This window comes from Alligator mississippiensis, chromosome 3 (genome assembly GCF_030867095.1).
Source record: "Alligator mississippiensis isolate rAllMis1 chromosome 3, rAllMis1, whole genome shotgun sequence".
Lineage (NCBI taxonomy): Eukaryota > Metazoa > Chordata > Crocodylia > Alligatoridae > Alligator > Alligator mississippiensis.
Window position 1 is genome coordinate 269,864,117 of NC_081826.1, and position 23,391 is coordinate 269,887,507.

At 44.3% G+C, this 23,391-nt stretch overlaps 1 protein-coding gene across 1 annotated transcript in view; it reads right to left on the reverse strand.

Annotated features, from left to right (window-relative positions):
* Positions 1-13,101: 13,101 nt before the first annotated feature.
* Positions 13,102-23,391, reverse strand: part of NDUFS4 (NADH:ubiquinone oxidoreductase subunit S4) — a 78,927-nt gene continuing 68,637 nt past the window's right edge. The window contains exons 4-5 of the mRNA XM_019496116.2: positions 16,680-16,753; positions 13,102-13,316 (exon numbers count right to left, since the gene is read on the reverse strand). Coding sequence (XP_019351661.1) covers positions 13,213-13,316; positions 16,680-16,753 — 178 coding nt within the window. The 3' untranslated portion in view covers positions 13,102-13,212. The remainder of the gene's footprint in view (positions 13,317-16,679; positions 16,754-23,391) is intronic.

Here is a 23,391-nt window from a genome sequence, read left to right on the forward strand (position 1 = left end):
GATTATACAGCTTCGGAAAGAGAATTGGGAGATATATTACCTGTTTCAGATAAGTGCTACCACTTTTCAATAAGAATTTAGGATAAATCTTACTAAAACTTTATCCTTGTAGAAAATTTTACAGAATGAAAACTTGCATATTTCCAACTTTTCAAGTTGGAAGAAATATCTTAGAAGACAAATAAATAAAAGGTTAATGGCTACAGGATGGATCATGTTATAAATAAGTTAAGGTTCCAAAGAAGGGACATATTCCTTTTGTTGGTGCCTTTCATAAACGTTCCTAGAGCACCCCAGCTACCCTTGCTCAGGTGAACAGATTGCTGAGAAGAGCCAGGCAAACATTTACAAGATCATTGAAAAACCTGCCTTGTTTCCATTCAGCGGGTATTCTAGACTCATCTGCATTCAAGATGGATGCAGAAGTACACATTTATCCCCCGATGGAAGATCTCTTTCATTTAGCCAGGAAATTATTTTAGTTGAATCTTTTCTATTGTTAATAGAGATCTTGTTTATGCTTCTAGAGCAGCCTCTCTCTAATGCAATTAGCCACTTGACCTCAAAGCTGTGAGCTGGGGACTGTGTTTACTAGTGTGCAGAATCTGACTGCTGATCTACAATGTCTTAGATGAGTAGCCACATTAGAGGTTAAAGTGATAGGTTTTCCTGATGAAGAAACCAGTGCTGCCTTGGCCGTACAGATACTAAGAAGATTTTACTCAATTCAGTTTCTTGGTAACTCAGAATTATTGGGATTGGAGGGAAAACATATAAACTGCAATCCCCAGAGGAATAGAAAAGGGCAGCACCTGTGTTGCAACTTCCCCTAGAATAGAACAAGTGATGTTTTTCCCCTTTCCTTGGGTTTTGAATTGGGGAAATACCATTTCTTGAATACTCTAGATATATTTGCATGACTTGAACAAAGAATAAGGGGCAACATCAAATGATTTCCCTGTTTTTAATTTTGCTTCTTTTTTATATTGCTTCATTTTTATCTATTTTGTATCAGGTACTGGGGCGTGTCTACATGTGCCCCTGACTACACAGTTGGTACTGCATGGTACTGCATACCCACTGGTACTGCACAGTCCCAGACAGTGCATGGGTCATTTTCAACCCGACTGATCAGTAGCTACTGTGCAGTAGGGTCAAAAATGACCCATGCACCACTGGGACAGTGACATAGCATCTCATGTAGCTGCACCCACTGCATGCCCATTAATTGTTTAAAATGACAGAATGTTTAATTTTAGTGAATGTTTTTCCAATAGCTATAATTTATATTATTATTATATAATTTTGTCAATAGCATTGCATTGTTTTAGCGAAAGCTGTAAATAAATTACTATTGCTACTACATTTCTTGAATAATAACTGCTCTCACTTTTCAGGGACTACTAATGATTTGTTATCTAAGGTCTGGAACATTCTCCATCTTGAAAGATGTGTAGCCTTAAGGATGAGGACTCTGGGAAAGTAGAAATCCACAAATGTGCTGAGTCTGGATTCAGATGCGTCTGAGGTGAGGTGTACTACCACACACTTGGTAAAAACGGGATGAAGTGAAACGAGACGTGTATTAATAGTCTGATTTCTGACTAAACACCTTACTTTCTGTGGTCATGAGAAAACAGGCAGATCCAGAGCAACATACCAGTTGTTGAAAACTAAGGAAGAAACGAAGGCAAAGAACTAAGGAGGAATTAATGAAGGCAAATGCTCAATTTTATTTTTCTGGAAAGCTCAGTTCTAGGATAGACTGCAAGTTATATTTTCCAGCAATAAAAATAATCTTTTATACTGAATTGTAGGGCTGTGTGAAACAGGCCTGATTCGATTTGGATTTGGCCCAAATCAGGGACAGTGATTCGATCCGTTGATTCAGATCACTGTCCCTGATTCAATTCGACCGAATCCAAAGATTCGATGCTGATTCGGCAAATCAGTGATTTGGAGACAGGCATAGCTTTACAAGTTTTTTTCTACATACCTTAAGGTAGCAGCGTGGCTCACGATCGCTGCGATGCTGGGGCACATGGAGCATCCCACAGGAGCACAGGGGCTCTCCAGCATGTTTGGCAGCGAACTCGGAAGTGGACTGGAAATACTTCTGGTCCACTTCTGGGTCTGCTGGGGACTGCACTGGGGGGCCCTCCCGTGGCCCTGCAGCACGGCGATCAGCCGCAGGGGAACCCCGGGTACACCCCCCCCCAGACTCAGGAACCACCAGTCACTGAGCCGGGGTTTGGGGGTGGGGGCGCTCCCTGGTGACCCCAGAAGTGGACTGGAAGTGCTTCTGGTCCGCTTCTGGGTCTGCTGCCAAGCACACTGGGGAGCCCCCAGTGCTTCTGTGGGATGCTGCATCTGCTCCAGCACCACAGTGTTCAGAGCCTCTGCTACCTAGAGGTATGTAGAAAAAACATTTAAAGCTGTATCTACATCTGATTTGCTGAATGTCTGAATCTCTCTGAATCGATTCTCTTTGGAGAGACTAAAGGGTCTTCTGATTTGTTGTGGACGTTCTGCCACCGAACTGGGCCGAATCTCAGCCGAATCGAATCAGAGACTGAAGCTTCGCACAGTCCTACTGCACTGCTTCAAAATCTAGAAGAGAGCAAACTTCTTGAAGTTTAGCCTCATGAAAAGGATCCCTGAAACAGGTTGGGGAAAATGAGTGGGGAATAGGGCAGAGAATGGAACTGGATGATTTCCCTCAGACTAAAAGCATCTAGAAGGTATCATTCTGTGCCTATGATGCTCCAGACACTGAAAAACTGATGCACTGGTTCTTAGAGGAAGAGGTATGATAGAAAGACCTCAAAAATCTATTTTGGACCTTTCTGTCCTGTCTTTTCCTTTGGGAACCAGAGTGCTGTTTTCAAAGCCAGTCTTATTGGCTGTTTTGAAAATGGTGGAGGTAAATGGGAAGAATTTATTGGAGCAGATTCAGAGAGTTTTTCTCATGGGAAACTTGTGTTGCTGCTTGTAGGAATCATCTTGTTCAGACTGGAAAGAATCCAAAGGCGGCCTCTTGTTGAGGCCTCTGTTGCCTCCTTGTGGAAGTGCTGTGATATACATTCTTTGTGATCTTAAGTATGACATGGAATCTAAAAGTGTATCAACAAGTTGGGCGCCTCAATGGACAAGTCTTCAGTGGTATTCTGGAGTTCTCTGGATATGCCTGATGTACGAAACAAAGAAAACACCCTCATGATATAGCAGCTGTCATCAACTTGGACAATATGCCCATCAATATATTAACCACGTCAAAAGCCATTTGTGGAAATGTCTTAGCTACAAACATGGCCCTCAGGCACAATGGATTTAAACTTTTCTTTTGTATCCTGAGACAGTTTGGCTCAAATGCAGTTCCACCTTTAGGCATGTAAGTAGGTAAGTCCCCACCTAGAGTTGACTATGTCAGTGGCTTTTAGGCTGTTTCATAAACTTTAGATTCTGCTTCTCTTCACTTGTACTTCTGAACATGCTCCAAAAGGACCTACTATGGCTAGGGTGACATTCATCCTGGTTTGGCTGGGACAGTCCTAGATTTCAAAGGCCAGTCCTAGCTGGTTGGTGAAAATTAAAATGAGAGTCCTTGAATCGCAAGGGTGTGGGGTGCAGTTTGGTGGGGAGGTGGAATGACATGGTGCACCAGGCAGGTGGGTAGGCAGGTACTGCTGCTGCCTGCCTGCCTGGTGCACTGTGTTGCACCGCCTCCACTTCTGCCTCTGCCTGCAACAGTGCCATTGACTTGGGATGGTGGGAGGAGGGGGGCACAGAGGGGTGGTATTGGGTGGGGGCAGTGTCCCAGATTTCCCATGATCCCAGATGGTCACCCTATCTATGGATGCTCATGTTCTGTTGCAATTCTATTCTGCCTGGAAAGGTGAATAACTTGAAGCCTCTAAAGTATTAGTCATAGAGCCATGATTAGTGATTGTCAAGAGCAGAAAGAGCAGGAGGGCCCTCCTTCCTTTTAGCTCATCAATCTATTGGCTAACACACTTCCACAGTGAATAGGAGACGTCCCCAGGGAACTGTTTCAGGACCCCATGCTCCAGAGGGATCTGAACTCATTATGCAGGACAGTACCTTAACTCTCCCAGGAAAGCACCCTCTGCCCCTTTGTTAAAACATTTTGGGCTAGAAAAGAAGCCCCAACTGAATTGTGGTCGAAGTCCCCCCAGTACTGTTTTTCCATTTTGCATGAAATAGGCATTCAATAAAGAGCTCAGACAGGATTGGGGGTAGATGTTAGGGGTGTGCAAAATGGGCCCTATTCGATTCGGATTCAGCCCAAATCAGGGACAGTGATCAATTCATTGATTCGGATCACTGTCCCCGATTCAATTTGGCTGAATCCGAATCTCAAGATTTGATGCTGATTCAGAGAATCAGCGATTCAGACATAAACACAGCTTTAAATGTTTTTCTATATACCTCGAGGTACCAGGCGTGTTTCATGAATGCTGCGATGCTGGAGCAGATAGAGCATCCCACAGGAGCATGGGGGGGCCCCCCTGCATGCTTGGCGGCGAACCCAGAAGTGGACCAGTATTACTTCCAGTCCACTTCCGGGTCTGCTGGGGACCACGCTGGGGGCCCATGCACCTCCCTGGCTCAGCAATCAGCTGTGGGGGGACCCTGGGTGTCCCCCCAGATGCAGGAAGCATCAGTCACTGAGCCAGGGGCGGCCACCCTGTGTGCTCCCCAGCAGACCAGGAAGTGCTTCTGGTCCACTTCTGGGTCTGCTGCTGAGTGCGCTGGGGAGCCCCCTGTGCTTCTGTAGGACACTCCATCAGCCCCCACCATCACAGCATTCATGAGCCGCCTGCTACCTAGAGGTATGTAGAAAAAACATTTAAAGCTGTGTCTGTCCAAATTGCCAAATCTTTCTGAATCAATTCAGAGGGTTCTGATTCAATTTGGAGAGATTAAAGGGCTTTGCAAAGCCCTAGTAGATGTGTTAGCATCTGTTCTTTCTCCTTTAACACCATCATATAAAGCAGGGGTGTCAAACCCATTTGGCCCTATTGGGCCATAGTGCTGGGGCTGGAGTGGGGCTGGGACTGGATCCAGTGCATGTGCTGCACGTGCAGCATAGTGCATGGGGCTAGTCCAGGGCACATGCTACATGCAGCACTCAAGGTGGGTCTGGGGTGTACGCTGCATGTGGCTCCTGTGCAGGATCTAGCACACAGGACTAGTCTATGGGCCTGATCCAGACTGGTCCCAGATTCAGTTTGTGGGGCTGGCCTAGCACAAATGCACATGGAGCACATGCCCCCAACTGGCCCTGTGCACTGCAACACACTCTGGCCCCAACTGCAGGGCGAGTTGGGGGCATGTGCTGCACATGATGCTCACAGCAGACTAGCCTTGCGCACTGGATTCACCATGGGCGGTTGGATCAGCCCCAGATCCAGTGTGCAGTATTGGTCTGGTATGGGCTATGTGCCAGAAAGGCTGTATGCCATGTATAGCCCATGCTAGATGGGCTCCACACCCTGTATGCAGTGGGCAGGACTGGGGTCAGCAGGTGCTACATGCTGTGCACTGCAGGCAGGATAATAGGGTTCCATAGGCAAGATTCAAACCACGGGCTGTATCTTTGACACCCCTCATATAAGGGATTTGTATTAGTCACAGACTATGAAAAGGCAACTAGTCTTGATCAGGAAAAATGAAGCTATTCAGGCCTTAGGAGAAATTTTGGAGAATCATAAAAAGATGTCAATGGAGCAGGTCCTTGTCCTTGGAACTCCTACCAAGTAAGAGTCAAACAAACCCAAGTCTAACAGAACAAGAAAATTAGTTAAAAGGACACTCCACAAATCCACATGCCTAAATATAAATTCAAATGCAAGGATTTGCTACAACCTTACAATGAATTTCTGTGCTTTGATACATCAGTATGTGGTGTTACAGATGAGTATTAGAGCAAAGTTATGAGAATAAAGTCACATGTACCAACAAATCCAACTGGAAATGGAATGGGGTAAAACAAGGCTGGAAGGAACTATTTAGGTTGTTTTATCCTTGTTTTTCAAAAGGGATTTTTTGGCTCTTTGAACACCTGTAAAATTAAGGCTAAGATGGGCTATGCAGTTGTACGGTATGGCTTAGTAACAGACCAACTTGGCTCTCAAAACTAGGTAAGCAATGTTGTGGGCCTTGGAACAACTACCATCTTTCTGAAGATCACTAGTCAGACTGATGGAAACTCCTGTCTGAGGATGCTCAGTTAGAATTCTTGCACTCCTATGACAAGACTGTTGGATCTAGTCTTCGAATTTACCTGCATGAATTCTGAAGCAATTCTCACATGCTTAACTACATATCAAAGTGCATGCCAATTCACTAGAAAGATGGATTTGCATAAAGTAGGAGTTATTTCCTGTGAAGTGGAATTAGCACTAACTTGGCGCCATAGTCTGACCTCAAATTGCTTCAGATGTCTTAACCTGGAATCATCACCCTATGGGCTGTGAAGTCTACATGTTCATGAATGCATTGTAATTATGGTGCATTGGACACGTCTACATGTCCTAATGCACATTAAATTTAGTGCCTCCAATGTCAGTAGCCTATTTTACTGAGCATTCACATTATTGCAGTTTTTTACATAATGCTTTAATGCACAGTAAAATAGGCTACTGCGCATTAAAGCACATGTGTAGACATGCCCATTAAGTTTAGTACCTGTTATTACAGGTACTAAACTTAATGGGCCGTAATAGGCACTACTGCATATTAGCACTAACGAACATTTTTTTGTGAAGCTTAATGCTCACTGGACTCGACTGTGCATTCGCATGGTTTTTGTGCAGTAGAATTAGTCCAACGGGCATTAAGTGTCTTGTGTAGCTGCACCCCATTGGGAGCAAATTGAGCCCAATAAGAGCAGTTCAGTCCTGGGCTGCTCCTGCCCTGCTCTGCTCCCCCCGCCCCTCCTGCAGCAGCCAGGGGGAGCTCCAGGCTCCCCTAGGTGCCTGCCCTGGGCTGGCAGGGGGCACAGGGTCTTAGCTTCAAGCTCTGGAGGGTGGGAGGGAGCTGTCTGAGCTCAGCAGGAAGCTCCATCCCAACTGGAAGGAGATTGGGCTGGCCCTGAATGGGAGCGGAGGGGTAGATGTTCTGGCTGCCTGCTAGCCACGTGGAGATTGGGACGGGTCCCAATCTCCACAGAGCAGGGAGACAGCCTCCAACAAAGCCAGGTCAGCTCTCCCTGCCCCCTGTGACCCCCAATTTGCTTCCGGTCAGTATTTACACATGTAGTATGATGCACTAGTTAATGCACCCTTTTTCTAGTACTTGTATCTACAGGTACAAGAAAACAGCATATTAAACTAATATACTGTGCACTAATTGCACAGTACATGCAATTGTGTAGATGCTGATGCACATGTGTAGATGCTGATGCTTTACTGCACATTAGTCTAATGCTCAATAAAGCATCTTGTGTAGAAGCACCCTCTGACATTTATGATTCAGTATTTACACTTGGTTTTTTTTCTTGGAAGTTCCTGAATTTAATTTGATTTTGAGCATAACAAGGTTTTTTGACTGCTTAATGGATATACATGGATTTCTACCAGTAACAACATCTTTATTCCTAAGACTTTATCCTGAAATTCTAATGGTTCCAAATAGAAAAGCAAACAGAAAACAAAATTGGGGAAGTGACTGGAGAAAAGTAGACAGGGCCAAGGTTTGAGCATGGCTAAAGGCTTCATCAAAACCAACTGTGGACATGTGACAGAATAATAATAGATGAAGACAAATGTAACATTGTGCCACTCAGTGAAACTATGGAAGGAAGAAGAGTGCTTTTCATCCTTTTAGCCTGATAGTCTAGTGGCTAAGGCACTTGCCTAAGGAGTGGGAGACCCATGTTCTAGGCACTTATGACCCAACAGGGATTTTAAACTTCATCTGGTTCCCAGCAGTGTACAGGCACAGAATTCTTCAATTCTCTTGAAGCCAGACAATGTGGCAAGGAAGATATGTGGGACAAGAGGAAGCATGGATCAGTGAGAGGGATGCTGCCCTGGATGGGAAGGGATTTTTGGCTCTGTACCTGATTGTGGCAGAAACTCTTTTAGTTGTGTTAATTAAGCACATTGTTCAGGCCTTTGAAAAGCTTAGTCAGCCAGGCAGCCAAGAGGGAAGATGTGGGACCAAGTGAAGGGTGGCTTAGTAACATGGATCCTGCCTTGGAACAGAAGAGGGGTCTTTAGGCAGTACTCCCATCATCTTGAAATGCAGATTACTCACAAGGGAGATAGCTAGCTAACTGAATCAGTATGGCTAATGGACAAGTAGCAGCACTAACTTCAGCATAAAGCACAGCACCTTTCGTTTACTCTCATATGCAAGTGGTTATGGTGCCTACCGTTTGCTCAGAAGTCTAGTGACAAATCACAGAAATTGAGTTTTGGCTTGTAGACCTAACCTAGCTATGTGTTTAGGCCACTTTCCTGGCAAGTGGGAGATAAGGGTTTGAAGCATGAAAATAAGAAAGAATCTAAAACCCAGGTTTCTCACCTCCTGGCCAAGTTCTTCCCACTAGGGTAGCATAAAGATAACCACCTACCACACTCACTGGCTGCTTAGAGGTGTAAAACAAAACAAAAACAAAACAGTGCTTTACTTTAAATTTGGCCTGCCCCTGTGCTGGGCTCAGCACATGCCCAGAAGAGGCAATGTGTTTGTTTGACCTGGCTTGCCCATTGTGTATATAGATTGGGCAAAGCTTTTTTGGTGCTTTTATCTAATAGCTGATTTAATTAGCTTTAAGATAAAAGCACAAAAAAGCCCCACTGAAGAGCCCAATCTATATAGATACTGCAGAGCCGGGTCCAACTACTGCGCTCCCTCTCCTGCTAAAGTGCATTTTTTCCTCCACATTTATCAATAGCCACTGTCTTGTATCAAGATGCATGGATTTCATAGATTTCATAGACATTAGGGCTGGAAGGGACCTCGGAAGATCATCGAGTCCAGCCCCCCGCCCAAAGGGCAGGAAGTCAGCTGGGGTCATAGGATCCCAGCAAGATAAGCATCCAGTTTGCTCTTGAAGGTGTTCAATGTAGGCGCTTGAACCACCTCCGGTGGCAGGCTGTTCCAGACCTTGGGGGCTCGGACAGTAAAGAAATTCTTCCTTATGTCCAGCCTGAAATGGTCTTGTAGTAGTTTATGACTGTTTGACCTAGTCGTCATCCCTTGGGGCACTCTGGTGAACAAACGTTCCCCCAGATACTGGTGGTCACCCCTGATAAACTTGTAGGTGGCCATCAGATCACCCCTGAGCCTGTGCTTTTCCAGGCTAAAGAGCCCCAGGGCTCTCAGCCTGTCATCGTAGGGTCTGCTTCCCTGACCTCTGATCATGCGTGTGGCTCTTCTCTGGACTCTCTCAAGCTTCTCCACATCCTTTTTGAATTGTGGAGCCCAAAACTGGACGCAGTACTCCAGCTGCGGCCTCACTAAGGCCGAGTACAAGGGGAGAATGACGTCCCGGGATTTGCTTGAGAAGCATCTATGGATGCAAGCCAGCGTTTTGCTCGCTTTACTAGCCTCAGCATCGCACTGCAGGCTCATGTTCATCTTGTGGTCAATGATGACCTCCAAGTCTCTTTCTTCCATAGTGCTAGCCAACATAGCACTGCCGAGACTATAAGGATGCTGCGGGTTTTTCTTCCCAAGGTGGAGAACCTTGCATTTATCGGCGTTGAACACCATCAGATTCTCGTCCACCCACTTGCTGAGCCTGTCCAGGTCAGCCTAGATCACCCACCTGTCTTCTGGTGTGGATGCTTTTCCCCAAAGTTTGGTGTCATCAGCGAACTTGGCCAGTCCGCTTCTGACTCCAGTGTCCACATCATTAATGAAGATGTTGAACAGTATGGGTTCAAGGACAGAGCCCTGGGGGACCCCACTGGTCACAGGACACCACGATGAGTGACTTCCATCAATTACTACCCTCTGGGTCCGACCCCAGAGCCAGTTTTCCAGCCAGTGGATCGTGGAGGACCCAAGGCGACAATTGGCCAGTTTCTCTAAGAGGTGATTATGGGAAACCAGGTCAAAGGCTTTTTTGAAGTCAAGATATATGACATCAATCTCTTCTCCCTTGTCCAGGTGATAGGTCACCTGGTCATAGAAGGAAATGAGATTGGTCAAGCAAGACCTACCCGCAACAAACCCGTGCTGGCTATCCCTTAAGGTGTTGGCGTCGGCCAGTCCATTAAGGATGGCCTCCTTAATAAACTTTTCTAAGATCTTCCCCGGGATAGAAGTCAGGCTAATGGGCCTATAGTTAGCCGGATCCACTTTCCTCCCTTTCTTGAAGATAGGCACCACATTGGCCTTCTTCCAGTCTTCGGGCACTACACCAGAGCGCCAAGAGCTTTCAAAGATCCACGCTAGAGGCTGGGCTATGATGCTCGCCAGCTCCTTGAGTACCCTGGGGTGAAGATTGTCAGGGCCAGCTGACTTGAAGGTATCCAGCTTCTCAAGATGTTCCTTCACGAAGTCAGCATCAATGGAGGGCAGGCGATCACCCTCACCCGGACTTCCCTGTCCCGTAGCGGGCACGGGCGTCCCATGGGACTGATGAAAGACCGACGCAAAGTACCTATTTAATAGGTTGGCTTTTTCCTGGGCATCAGTTGTCAGTTGCCCCATCTGGTTCAGCAGGGGTCCAACGTTGCCCCTGCTTTTCCTCTGGCTCCCCACATATCTGAAAAAGGACTTTTTATTGTCCTTGATGCTCAAAGCTAGTTGGAGTTCAGTTGCAGCCTTGGCTTTCCTGGTCTGCTCCCTACAGGATCGGACCAGGGATGTTCTCAGGGAAATCACTAGGCATGCCCCAATTCTGCCTAAGGAATTGGGGACTTCTGTGAACCTTCTGTTGTATCATAATAGATCTTAGATGGGAGTGATTCATTTGAATTACTTCTAAGCATGCACAGTGGCACAAATCTAGGTATCCAGAGATGTTTCAAAACAAACCTAGGTGCCTCTGAGCAGGGTTGACTTAGATCACTCTCTGACTTGTGCAGAATTGGGAATGGAATCACTTTCCGACTTGTGCAGAAGTGGGAATGGAATCAGGTGCCACCTTAGAAATCACTCACGGTTTGGCCCAAAGACTACTTACAGCTAGAACCTCCATCCCCAAACAGTGCTTTACTTTAAACTTGGTGCACCCCCACACCGAGCACAGTGCATGCCCAGAAGAGACATTGTGTTAGTTGGACCCAGCTCACCTGACATCTTTATAGAGTGGGTGCTTCAGTGGGGCTTTGTTGCGGCTTTAATCTAACAGCCAATTGAATCAGCTATTAGATAAAAGAGTCAAAGCACTCCACTGAAGCACCTGATCTATATGGATGTTGCGGAGCTGGGTTGAACTAACACACCGCCTCTTCCGTTAAAGTGCTTTTTCTTTTCCATGTCTGTCAGCAGCCTGTATGTCCATCAAAAGCATCAAACTTCCATTTATTGCCTACCTGACTTAGTACTTTTGAAAGGCTCCTAGTGGGAATATCTTCAGGGACCTAACTGACATTACCAGTGTAGTCTATATGGGCTAGTGTTACAGCAAGTGGAATCCTGCTGCTTGTGACTTGCAGAAGACAAAAAAATATTTCACTCATGGATTACCAGTTTTTCCTTAGTGGAAAGCAAGGTGTTAGACTGTCTGAAATATGTGCAGAGACAATGGAATTTGGGCTGTTCAACATTCCAGTTGGCACACTCTTTGGGGTTCCTTGTTCAACTCATTCCTTTCACTGTACAATACAGTGTGTAGACTTTAAGATGAGTAGGTCTCATCTGGAATGCAGTTCTTTTCTATGGTAAAGAAGTAGAAACATAAGTCTGTGATTACATTAAAACTAGCTCAGAAACAGTAGTTTAAATAAATGTCAGTTGGCAGAAAGGGCAATTTTGGGATACACAAATCTAACAGGAATATTATTGGGTCTGGGTCACTGTAGATATTTGGTTGTGTTCTCTTATGGTCACTGTATCAATAAGTTGCAGTTGCACCATTTTGAAGTGGCTTTTTCCTGTAAATATCTGTAACCATTTGCAAAAAAAGGATTTGTCTGGACTCATTTTTGAGGGACATGGGATAAAACTATTTGCAGTACAACATTTATAATTCACTTCCATGATTATTTACTGATGTCTCAATTTATTAACTACGTTACAGGAAAAAAGTAGAGATAAATAAAAAGCAATAGATAAATCAAAGTAACAACGGCAGATATAATTTTCTACATAACATTTATGATTTAGTGAAAATTAGAATGTAAAAGGGACATACATGGTATTAGGGCTGAATGAGCTCTATCATGAAGAATCTGAAGCATGAGAAACCTTAACATGAAAGTTTGTTTCGTTACAAAAGGAGTAAAAAAAACAAACCCCGAAACAGGTGTGATAAAATATGTACAATTAGCATCCTTGATATGAGAGGACTTGCTACCAACTTATTCTGATAACTTGTTAAAATGCGGAGCTTTCAAACTTAACTTGGTATTTATAATTGCCTTTTGGGGTACCATCATAAAGGAGGAGCTACTTGAACATTTAAGCTATAACTAAATATTATTTATTTATTCCTATGAAGTTAACACATGGTAATTTATTACGCAAAACATAAGATATTCTGGCAGTCATATTTACAGCACAATATTAATTTGCACTTATAAGAGCTTACAGCACATGCAGTTCTGTAGAAAAGCTTAAATAATAAGCAGAAACTGACTTCTACATGCCATGCTGTTAGGCTGTGATGAATTTCTCTTGTATAATGAGAATAAAAACAGAACAGCTTCTATTAAGAATTCCTACATACTAGGATGGGCATTTTAAGAAACTAATTGAACTATAAAATTATCATGAAAGGCAAGTGACAATCTTTAATGTTACAGCTGATTTCAAACATTCCTTTTAATAGATTCCAAGTACAGCAATTTCCTAGAGGTATGAACACCCCAAATCTCCTCTATATATAGGGAAGTTTGTAACAGGTTCAACTGGAGACATCAAAAAACATTTTAAATAGACACCACAAGATGCATCTGTAGTTTAAAGGTCAAATTTATTAGGAGATTAAGCGATGTATTATACATGGACTATAAATACAGCACAGCTGACTTTATTCACAGTCAGACAGAGATAGCCATTGCCAACCTATTTTGTGGACACCCTTGTTCTTTTGTTCCAAGAAAAGTTTCCACCATAAGACTTGGATTTAGGTTTTGGAATCCTCCTCTCCTGAAGAGTATAGCTCCAGCCTGGATAAAGGCAAAAAGGAAGAGAATTCTAAATACATCCACAACATACAATATGGAGCAAATGCAATACAAACAGATGCAACTGAAAGGTTTTAATAGTGATATTTATTTTCTGCTAAATTTCTGACATGTACTTACTACTCTTGTGTAGCTGACAGCAGAATAAATATAAGTATAACATATGCCTGTTCTCTTAATTGTCAGAACTTGTATTGCACACTCCAACTTCCACTGTTCCTTCCAGGTACACCATTTCGAAACTTAATAGCCATCAGTGAGCTCAACTGAGAAAACTGCTGGTGTGTGCCGTCTAAACAAGTCAACAGAAGAGGGGCCCTTCACAAAAGTCTATGCTTCTGTTATGCAGACTCCACCACTCTGGGGTTGTGTATATGCATTTTAGGAGAGGATGACAGGATATACAAAGAGAAAAAATAAAAGGAAACAGAGGGAAAGAGAAACAGTACTGCAGACAAAAATATAGGTAACAAAGGGAAAAGGGGTGAGGGGTGTACTTGCATTTAAATCTCCTGGCCTGCTTGCCTCTACCACACAGGATATGAAGGCTTAAGATCAAGTCTTCACATAATATTGCACCATTATAAACTACAATTAGATTGATTGAGATCATGCCTTAAGTGAAACCTCTTTATGGATACTATCTCGATTTAAGCTTAGCTTCTATGGACTTAACTGACATTAGCAAGATTACACATGCAACTTAAACTCAAAATAAGTAAGTATGTTCACAGAGTTATGAACTGTTTTAGTTTGACTCATTTAAAAATCACACCTTAAGTTCAATTAGTGCAGCTTCTATATTAAAAAGGGCTTTAACCCGGCAATCCTAGGCATGGCTTTCATGACTACTCCAATTCATCCCTACTGCCACGAAGGCACATAAACTAGTCAACAGTCTTCCACACTGAACCACTGTGCAAGTTAAGTATCTTATACAAGTCTGCTAACTAAAAGAAGGTCAAGACATAGATAAAGACTTGGAGGAGATGAGTATAAACTTATTACACATGAGGGTTGGACCTCAGTATGAGTCTCATATATTGCACATATTAAGAAGCAAATAACTTGGCAGTTATACAAAAATGTTGCCATTAAAGGCATTGCCAAGATCTACCACAGTAATGCCATTACTGTTTACTCAGAACTTTACGGGAGCAGTGCTACATGTATAAACTATGTCCAGAGGGATGTAAAGATAGCATGTTGATTTCTAGTAGAAAAAAATGCATTTTTAAAAACTTTTTCTGATATTGCATTTTGCATACCCCAGGGAAATGGAAGTTTCTGGTCATTAGTTTAGTTTATTTTTAATGCAATGTGTTACTATATTCTACTTTCAGAAACAAATATAATGGAGCAGTTTGGCAACTTGGTTGTTTTCACACTAACTTATCCCCTTTGAGATGCACTAACTCCTGACAAAAGAGTTCATAAGTGAAAACAGTTTAATGGCCATTTCCTAGTTTCCTGGGTGGGTGCACATCAGAAGCCACCACATGATTTGGCACAACTGGATCTGATTGGGGTTTCTGTTCCTGAACAGCTTAAGACTGAAATTAGTTCTGAGTTTGTAGGCTGTGATAAAGTGCGCTGGCAGAGCACTTCCGAGAAGCTTGCACCCTTTTTCATTATACGGTACTTGGCTTTTAGCCAGTGCTATTAATTCCTCATTCTATGAGTACTAAATTTCTTTTCTTTAAAAGAATTAGCATGAAAAGGATAAAGAAATACAGAGGGGTACTTGTATTGACACAAAAAGGGCTGTCAACATTCATATGATATTCTAGATTTGAGAGAGGGAAATATTAAAATGCAAAGTGAACAGTTCAGAATGTATTCTGGCACTTCAGTAAATTAAAAATAATTGGGAAAAAAAAAAGCTTTGCCTTGGTAGTTCACAGAACTTTTTCCAACGTTGAACAAAACAACTTTAAAAAAAAAAAGAGGTAAGTGCAACTGCAATGGACATGATTAAGAAAAAAAGGTTCTACTTCACACTTGTTACAGTGAATGTTACTTAAAATGGCTTGTTGGAAAATTAAGGCCTAAGGGCATTTTTACATGTGCTCTGAGGGTGGGTGGGGGGGAGGGCGCTTTAGAGTGGCTCCGAGAGCCGCTTTAATTTAAATGCTCACAGCACTTCAAAATGGCAGCAGGGGTGCTTTAACTAAAGCTCAATGAACAAGCCCCTGCCACCACTTTGAAGTGCGGGGATCCTGATGCATGAGACGCAGAGCCTGCTGGAGGCGCGCTAATTAGCATGCTCTAGCAGGCTCTATTAATCAAGTCTGCTCCTATGTGCTGTAATTACAGTGCATTGGAGCAGCCTCTCCGCATGTCTACAGACACCCTAGTTTCAGCAATGACTTAAATGTGTGTTTAATGTTATGCGCAAACAGTCTTTTTGACTGCTTTTGTATTAAAATTCAAATAGACTAATATTAAATGAATAGAGATATTTTCATTCTTAATAGCTTCTACTGTATGGATTCCAGAATTCAGAACCAAGTCTCTAGACTCCTTGTAAGGTGCCTAAGAAGAATTAAGTGGCCCAAAACCCACATGCTAAGCAGAGTTTGTCAAAAGGAAGTATAAAGCACAAGGACTGCCTGAAATCCTGCACCTTCCACAAAACTGAGGTGCCCAAAATCCAGATTTAGAGCCAGAGCTCTTAACCTCTTTCTGAGGGTAGATGCCTACAATTACTGTTTCAAAGAAATAGGCAGAGCTCACTCTTCTCTTTTAAGGAAAATAAAAAACCCAACAGATGCTAGAATAGGATGTGGTGATGCTGCTCATCATTATACAATAGCTTAATGGTTAGGGTACTTGCTCAGAAGTAGGGATCTAGGCTCAAATGCCCCCTCCAGCTAAGAAGATTCAAACCTACATCTTCTGCCTTGCAGAAGAGGAATGTTTTAACCCACAGGTTACAGACATGGTTGGGTGGTGGCACTCTCCACCCATCCTGTTGAATTGGGGCCAGAGCACGGCTAAAACTGCAAGATTCATAAGGCCTTGCAAAGCACAAGAAACAGTACAGTCCTGTAACTAGTGGTTTGGCACCCACATGAGAGAATGAATGTGCAAATGAGCTCTGGATTCCAGACCCTCACTCTAAGAACTGTTTCTCTATTTCATGTTAAACAATAATTTATAAAGATAATTTTTGAGCCATTAAAACCAAACAACAAACAGCGATGGAAATATTTATTATTAAATAACCTTCAACCTGTACTTTCTTTGGTGCAACTTTTTCTTCCAAATGCTAAGATCAAGTTATCTCAATTAAATTGATGCTACCACAAATATTGGCACAATCAAGACCACTCAGATACATACCATTTTTTTCAGCAAAGGCAATAGCATCTTCTTTTGTAGAGAAAGTTAGGACCATGTTGGACAAAGGATCAGCCCTGTAAAAAACACGGTGTAGTTTTTAATACAAAATAAAAATATAACGTTAAGTATTCTGTAATATCTGTAGCTTAGGATCTCATGCTTTCCGAGTTTAAATAAAATAGTAACAAAATGCACTACCCTCACAGATCTCAGACATACACAATACTTTTACTTTTTTTTGTACTGACATGGACTCTATCACATGCAGAATTTTCTGTCTGTATTTTGAATACGATCTGCATTAAAACTTGTTCAGAAACAGATATTTTTAAATGCTAAATCTTTGCAAATACTTAATATGTGCCGAATATGTAATAAGCAATTAAAACCCTTCAACAAACTGATTTCTAAAGCTGTCTACAAAGGGCAGAATGTTTGTGGGGGATGGGGATAGTAAATGTGGTAAGAAGAGAGCAAGGTGACCAGGAGACTGTCCTTTACCTATCAGTCTTGTCAGGCTGTATCTTGAAGAAGAGAAAGCACAACACCAAAGCAAGTAGGCAAGAAATTATTAGAGAGAGAATGGAGAATACCTGAGCCATCCTAAAATCCAGGAGAATCTGAAAATTGAAAGTTATGCTTGCAATGACCTCCACCAGGCTGCACTGGACTGCATGCCTTTAGCATATGAGCTTCATGGAGCCCAAGAAGTCTTGAAGCCTGCTTGGGGTTCTGTAGAAGGTCCTAAGGGTTGATAAGAGTGTTTCAGGACAACAGGAAAAGGCTTCCTAGTAGTGCTCCTTCCCTTAGGCAAAATCTTGATTTGGGGAGAACATTGATCTGCAGGTGCTGAGGAGTAAGGTAGTATTTGGTGAACTTAGTTACAGAGTGAAGCTCCTTGAACAATGGTAAAGTGCCAGTCCTACAGACCTGTAGAACAGGGCCACCCAGAACTTCCTTTCCTTGTCCTTTCTCATCCTGGACTTGAAGGACCTAGAGATGGCCCTACAATTTACTTGCTTGGGATACAAGACTCTTACACAATAAAAGCAATGCAATACACCAATGTAATGCTGGGGTCAGTGGGAGACTTAACTGACAGCAACACTGCAGAACATATGTACTTGTAGAGTACACTCTTGAAAAGGGTGGTAGAATGAATAACAGAGGCGTCTTCAGCTCTTCAGAAGGGAAGAGTTACCATGGAGTAAAATCCTAAAATAGCAGAACCTCGTGGTGCAGCAAAAATACAATTTTTGGCAGCAGGTAGAGGGATAAGGGAGGAGGACACAGAGTTGGTGAACTTCCAACTACAGCCTGAGGGCTAAAGCCTTCTCCTTTCATTCCCAAGAAAAAACAATTAAATGAAAGAGAGAATATATTATACTAAAAAAGAAATGGGTATGTTAAAAAGGATAATAGTGAAAAAAGTGAGCCAGAAAAAAGGCTTTGAGTTAAGGTCTACAGAGAAGGCTGACACAGAATGTTAGTCTTCAGCGAGGCAGTTGAAAGGAACCAAGTAGGAGGCACCCACCATGCTCTATCCCCTCAGTGCAGGAGTCTGAGGAAGGGTGGAGTACACATTATGGGATAGTATGGCAAAAAAGTCTACAAAGGTTCAAGACATGATAACTAGGGGTGTGCGAAGTGGGCCGTATTCGATTCGGATTCAGCCTGATTCAGGGGACAGAGATTCAATTCGTTGATTTGGATCACTGTCCCGATTCGATTCGGCCAAATCCGAATATTCAATGCTGATTTCAAGAATCAGCGCGATTTGGCCACAGACACAGCTTTAAATGTTTTTTCTACATACCTTGAGGTACCAGGTGTGGCTCGTGAACGCTGAGATGGTGGGGCGGATGGAACGTACCCCAGGAGTGTGGGAGGCCCCCTACATGCTCGGCAGTAGGCCTGGAAGTGGACGGGAAGTACTTCTGGTTCACTTCTGGGTCCACCGCCAAGCGTGCAGGGGACACCCCCCCAGTTTGGCAATCGGCTGCAGGGGAACCCCGGGTGCCCCCCCAGGCCCAGGAGGCACCAGTTGCTGAGCCAGGGGTGGGGTCCCCTGCGTGCTTCATGGCAGACCCGGAAGTGGACGGTAAGTGCTTCTGGTTCACTTTCAGGTCCACCGTCGAGTGCACTGGGGGACCCCCCCCCCCTACACTCCCGTGGGATGCTCCATCCGTCCCACCATCTCAGTGTTCATGAGCCGCCTGGTACCTTGAGGTATGTAGAAAAAACATATAAAGCTATGTCTATGTCCGAATCATTGAATCACTCCAAATCTCTCTGAATTGATTTGGAGGGTTCCAATTTGATTTAGAGAGATTAAAGGGTCTCCTGATTTGGAGATTCGGCCACTGAATCAGACCAAATGGAATCAGCAACCGAAGCTTCACACAACCCTAATGATAACACCCATAAGGAGAATGTGTGGACAAATGCTCAAAAGAGAAGAGACTCCACAAATCATTAAGACAGAACTTCTCAGATTGGAAAGGACTTCTTATATTAATATGGCAAACAAAATACTGAGGTCTAACTGATAGCATGACCACAACCCATTGGGGGAAGGGGAAGATGAGGGTGGAGGAAGCCTTGGACCACTAAACCAAGCGTCACCCACAAGAACAGCCCAGTCTAGACCGACAACGATCAGAACAAATACCCAGGTAAGCAACAGGGGCCCGGGTAATACTGGGATTAGGGGGGCAGTGCATGCATCTTCAGGAAGCCTCAAATGCCTGTACACTAATGCTCGTAGTATGGGGAACAAGCAGGAGGAACTTACCCTCCTGCTAGCTAACACCAACCCAGACATAGTGGGGCTCACCGAAATGTGCTGGGATCCAACGCATGACTGGGCAGTGAATATCAAGGGCTATAGGCTGTACAGGAGGGATAGGATAGGGAGGAAAGGTGGGAGTGTAGCACTCTATGTCAAGGAGAAATACACATCCTCAATGAGTAGCACTGGGTCAGAGGAGGGGCACACTGAAGTGCTCTGGGTTAGAATACAAGGAGGTCTAGGGGAAAGGGACTTAACGGTGGGGGTTTACTACAGACCACCCAACCAAGGGGAAGAGCTAGACCATGAATTCTTAAGTCAGCTCACGGAGGCAGTTAGGTCAAAGGACATGGTCTGGTCATCATGGGTGACCTAAACTTTCCAGACATCTGCTGGGAAGAGCAGTCAGCCAGGTCTGACCGCTCATGTAGGTTCCTCGCTGAGATATAGGACCTCCACCTAACCCAGGAGGTGCATAGCCCCACCAGGGGAGACGCCTTGTTGGATCTGGCCCTGGCCACGGGCGACGACCTGGGTCTGCGGGTGCTTGACCATCTGGGCAACAGTGATCATGGCCTACTGGAATTCACCATTCAGCGGGAAGGTGGCAAAGGCCTGCAGCAAGGTAGCAGCTCTGGACTTCAGGAGGGCAGATTTCGATGAGGTAAGAAGAACAGTCGGGGAGACACTGAGGTCCCGGAGGGGAGGGGAGTCGGGTGTCCAAAAGAGTGGTCGTTCCTTAAGGAGATGATCATCCAAGCCCAAAGGGAGGTAATCCCAACATGGATCAAAGGGAGCAAGAGGGCGCAAAAGCCCCCATGGCTCATCAAAACAGCCGGGAACTTCTCCTAGCTAAAAAAGAGGCGTACACCCAATGGAAGGGAGGGGTCATCACCAGAAAGGACTATACCTGTGTTGCTCGGGACTGTAGGGGGGTGGTCAGGAAGGCCAAGGCAGAGATGGAACTGAGATTAGCTATCCAGATCAAGGACAACAAGAAGTCCTTTTTTAAATCCATAGGGGGTAAAAAGAAGGTACCGGGTAATGTGGGGCTTCTACAGGACACACTAGGTAATATGGTCGTCACCAGAAAGCAAAGCTAGCCTATTTAACAATTTCTTTGCCCCCATTTTTCTGAGCAGAGACTGGGTCATCCCCCCCCACTGGGACCCCTGTAGGCCCCAGGGGAGGTGCACCCAGGCCTAGGGTCAGAGAGGACCTACTCAGGGAACTTCTGGAGGGACTGGACATATTTAAATCAGCAGGTCTTGACGATCTCCACCCCAGGGTGCTGAGGGAATTAGCAGAGGTCATTGCAGGACCCCTGGCACGGCACTCATGGTGCTCTGGCCATGTGCCGGAGGACAGGAAAAGGGCCGATGAGGTCCCCATTTTCAAAAAGGGGAGAAAGGAGGACCCAGGAAACTATAGGACAGTTAGTCTTACCTCGGTCCTGGGTAAGGTTTTTGAGAGAATTATCCCGGTGCATGTCCACAAGGGGTCAGCTGGGGAGATTATGCTTAGGAGCAACCAACATGGGTTCGCTAAAGGCAGGTCCTGTCAGACTAACCTGGTGGCCTTTAATGACCAGGTCACAAAACTCTTGGATGCACGTGTTGCGGTGGACATAGTTTTTTAATGAGAATGGGGTGAGAGATAGTGTCAAAGGCCTTCCTAAAGTCCAGAAAAACTAGGAGACTGTGGCATCGATACCTACACAATCAGATGGGTCACTAATTGGCTGGAGGGCCACACCCAGAGAGTGGTGGTGAACGGGTCTTATTCGACCTGGAGGGGTGTGGGCAGTGGGGTTCTGCAGGGCTCAGTCCTCGGGCCCACACTGTTCAACATCTTCATCAGCGACTTGGACGACGGGGTAAAAAGCACCTTGTTCAAATTCGCAGATGACACTAAGATGTGGGGAGAAGTGGGCACACTAGAAGGGAGGAATAGGCTGCAATCGGACCTGGACAGGTTACAGGAGTGGGCGGATGAGAACTGGATGGGTTTCAACACTGGTAAGCATAGGGTACTGCACCTCGGGAGGAAGAACCAGCAGCATACCTACAGGCTGGGGAACTCCTTTCTCATCAGTGCAGAGGCAGAAAAGGGTCTTGGAGTCATTATTGATGCCAAAATGAACATGAGCCGACAGTGTGGGGACGCGGTCAGGAAGGCCAAGCGTACCTTGTCATGCATCCACACATGCATCTCAAGCAGGTCTAAGGAGGTGATCCTCCCCCTCTATGCGACATTGGTCAGGCCTCAGTTGGAGTACTGTGTCCAGTTCTGGGCGCCGCACTTCAGGACGGATGTGGACAACATGGAGACGGTCCAGAGAAGGGCCACCCGCATGATCAGGGGTCAGCAGACCCTACGAGGAGAGGCTAAGGGACCTGAACCTGTTCAGCTTCTACAAGGGAAGGCTGAGGGGGGATCTAGTGGCCATTTACAAACTAGTCAGGGGGGACCAGCAGGCATTGGGGGAGTCCCTGTTCCCCTGAGCACTACCCAGAGTGATAAGAAATAACAGTCACAAGCTGGCAGAGGGTAGATTCAGGCTAGACATCAGGAGGCGCTACTTCACTGTCAGGGCAGCTAGGATCTGGAACCAACTTCCAAGAGAAGTGGTGCTGGCTCCTACCCTGAAGATCTTTAAAAGGAGGCTAGATGAACACCTTGCCAGGGTCGTTTGACCCCAGTACTCTTTCCTGCCATGGCAGGGGTTGGACTTGATGATCTGCTCAGGTCCCTTCTGACCCTACCATCTGTGAAACTATGAAACCCAGATCAAAGAATCAAGTAATCCTGCAATATCCTGTAGGTTTGATCTTTGCTAGTCTCCTCAGTGATAAAAGCTGTTATGTAGCAGGCAAATTTTTGCCTGAATTACAAAAGTTCATTCAGCACCAGATAAACATGAAGGATATTTGCCAGTATCCAGAAAATATGGAGATGGGGGCCATATAAAGCAGATATACAACTGGTCTACCCTCTCTATTTTCTTTACACTAGCAATCCATCTAGTATAAACTAACACTTTCACTATTTCCATAACTATTACATAGCTAGATTTGTGGAAGTCAGGGAGTGACAATTAGAGTAAAATGAAACAACATGATACTGTCTGTAGAAAGCTTGGAAGCTAGATTATCATCAGTACTCATTTCTTACTGGTTATTACTACTCTGGGAGTGCTCCCATACTTTTTTTTATATACCAAAGTCCACTCAAAAGGAAGACCAGTGTTCTTGTTACTTTCCAACTTCCTACTAGAAGAGTCAATAGATTCTTTATCCATTCACCAGAAATAAAAGTACTGTAAAGGAGCTGGGGCCAATTTAATGTGCGTGATGCAGGTTAGTGCCACACCTGATTATCTTCCACTGAAAAAACTACACCCAAGAAATGAGGGGCTGTAAAGGAAAAAAAAAACTACCACAAGGTTGCAAGAAAGGTAGATAGATTTCTGATGAGAATCTCCCACTTTCTAACATGGGTACTCCAGGAAAAGAAGCTGGTTCCCATCTTCCCCTTTTGAGGTTACTGCTAGATATTGGGAATCCTTAAAATGGTTGCAATTTTGCAGAAACTATAACAGGGAAGACGACAGAAGATATTTTAGGATGCTGAATAGCTATTTTAAGATAATTAATATCCAGTGACAGTTGTCAGAATTCTATAAAAATGTTACAGGTATGATTCAATTAAGAAAACCATGGACCCACTAGTGTTCACCAAATATCAATTGTTTTAGAATCCACTGTGGTATTTTCTTTGTCAAAACATGGGAACAGCTCTTTCTAAACAAATCCATTTATGCACTCTTAAACCCGAAAATATAGCCGTTTATGGATTTTATTTCACAAATAGTTATTCTAATTTAATTTGTACACTTACTGCAGAATAACAAAATCACAG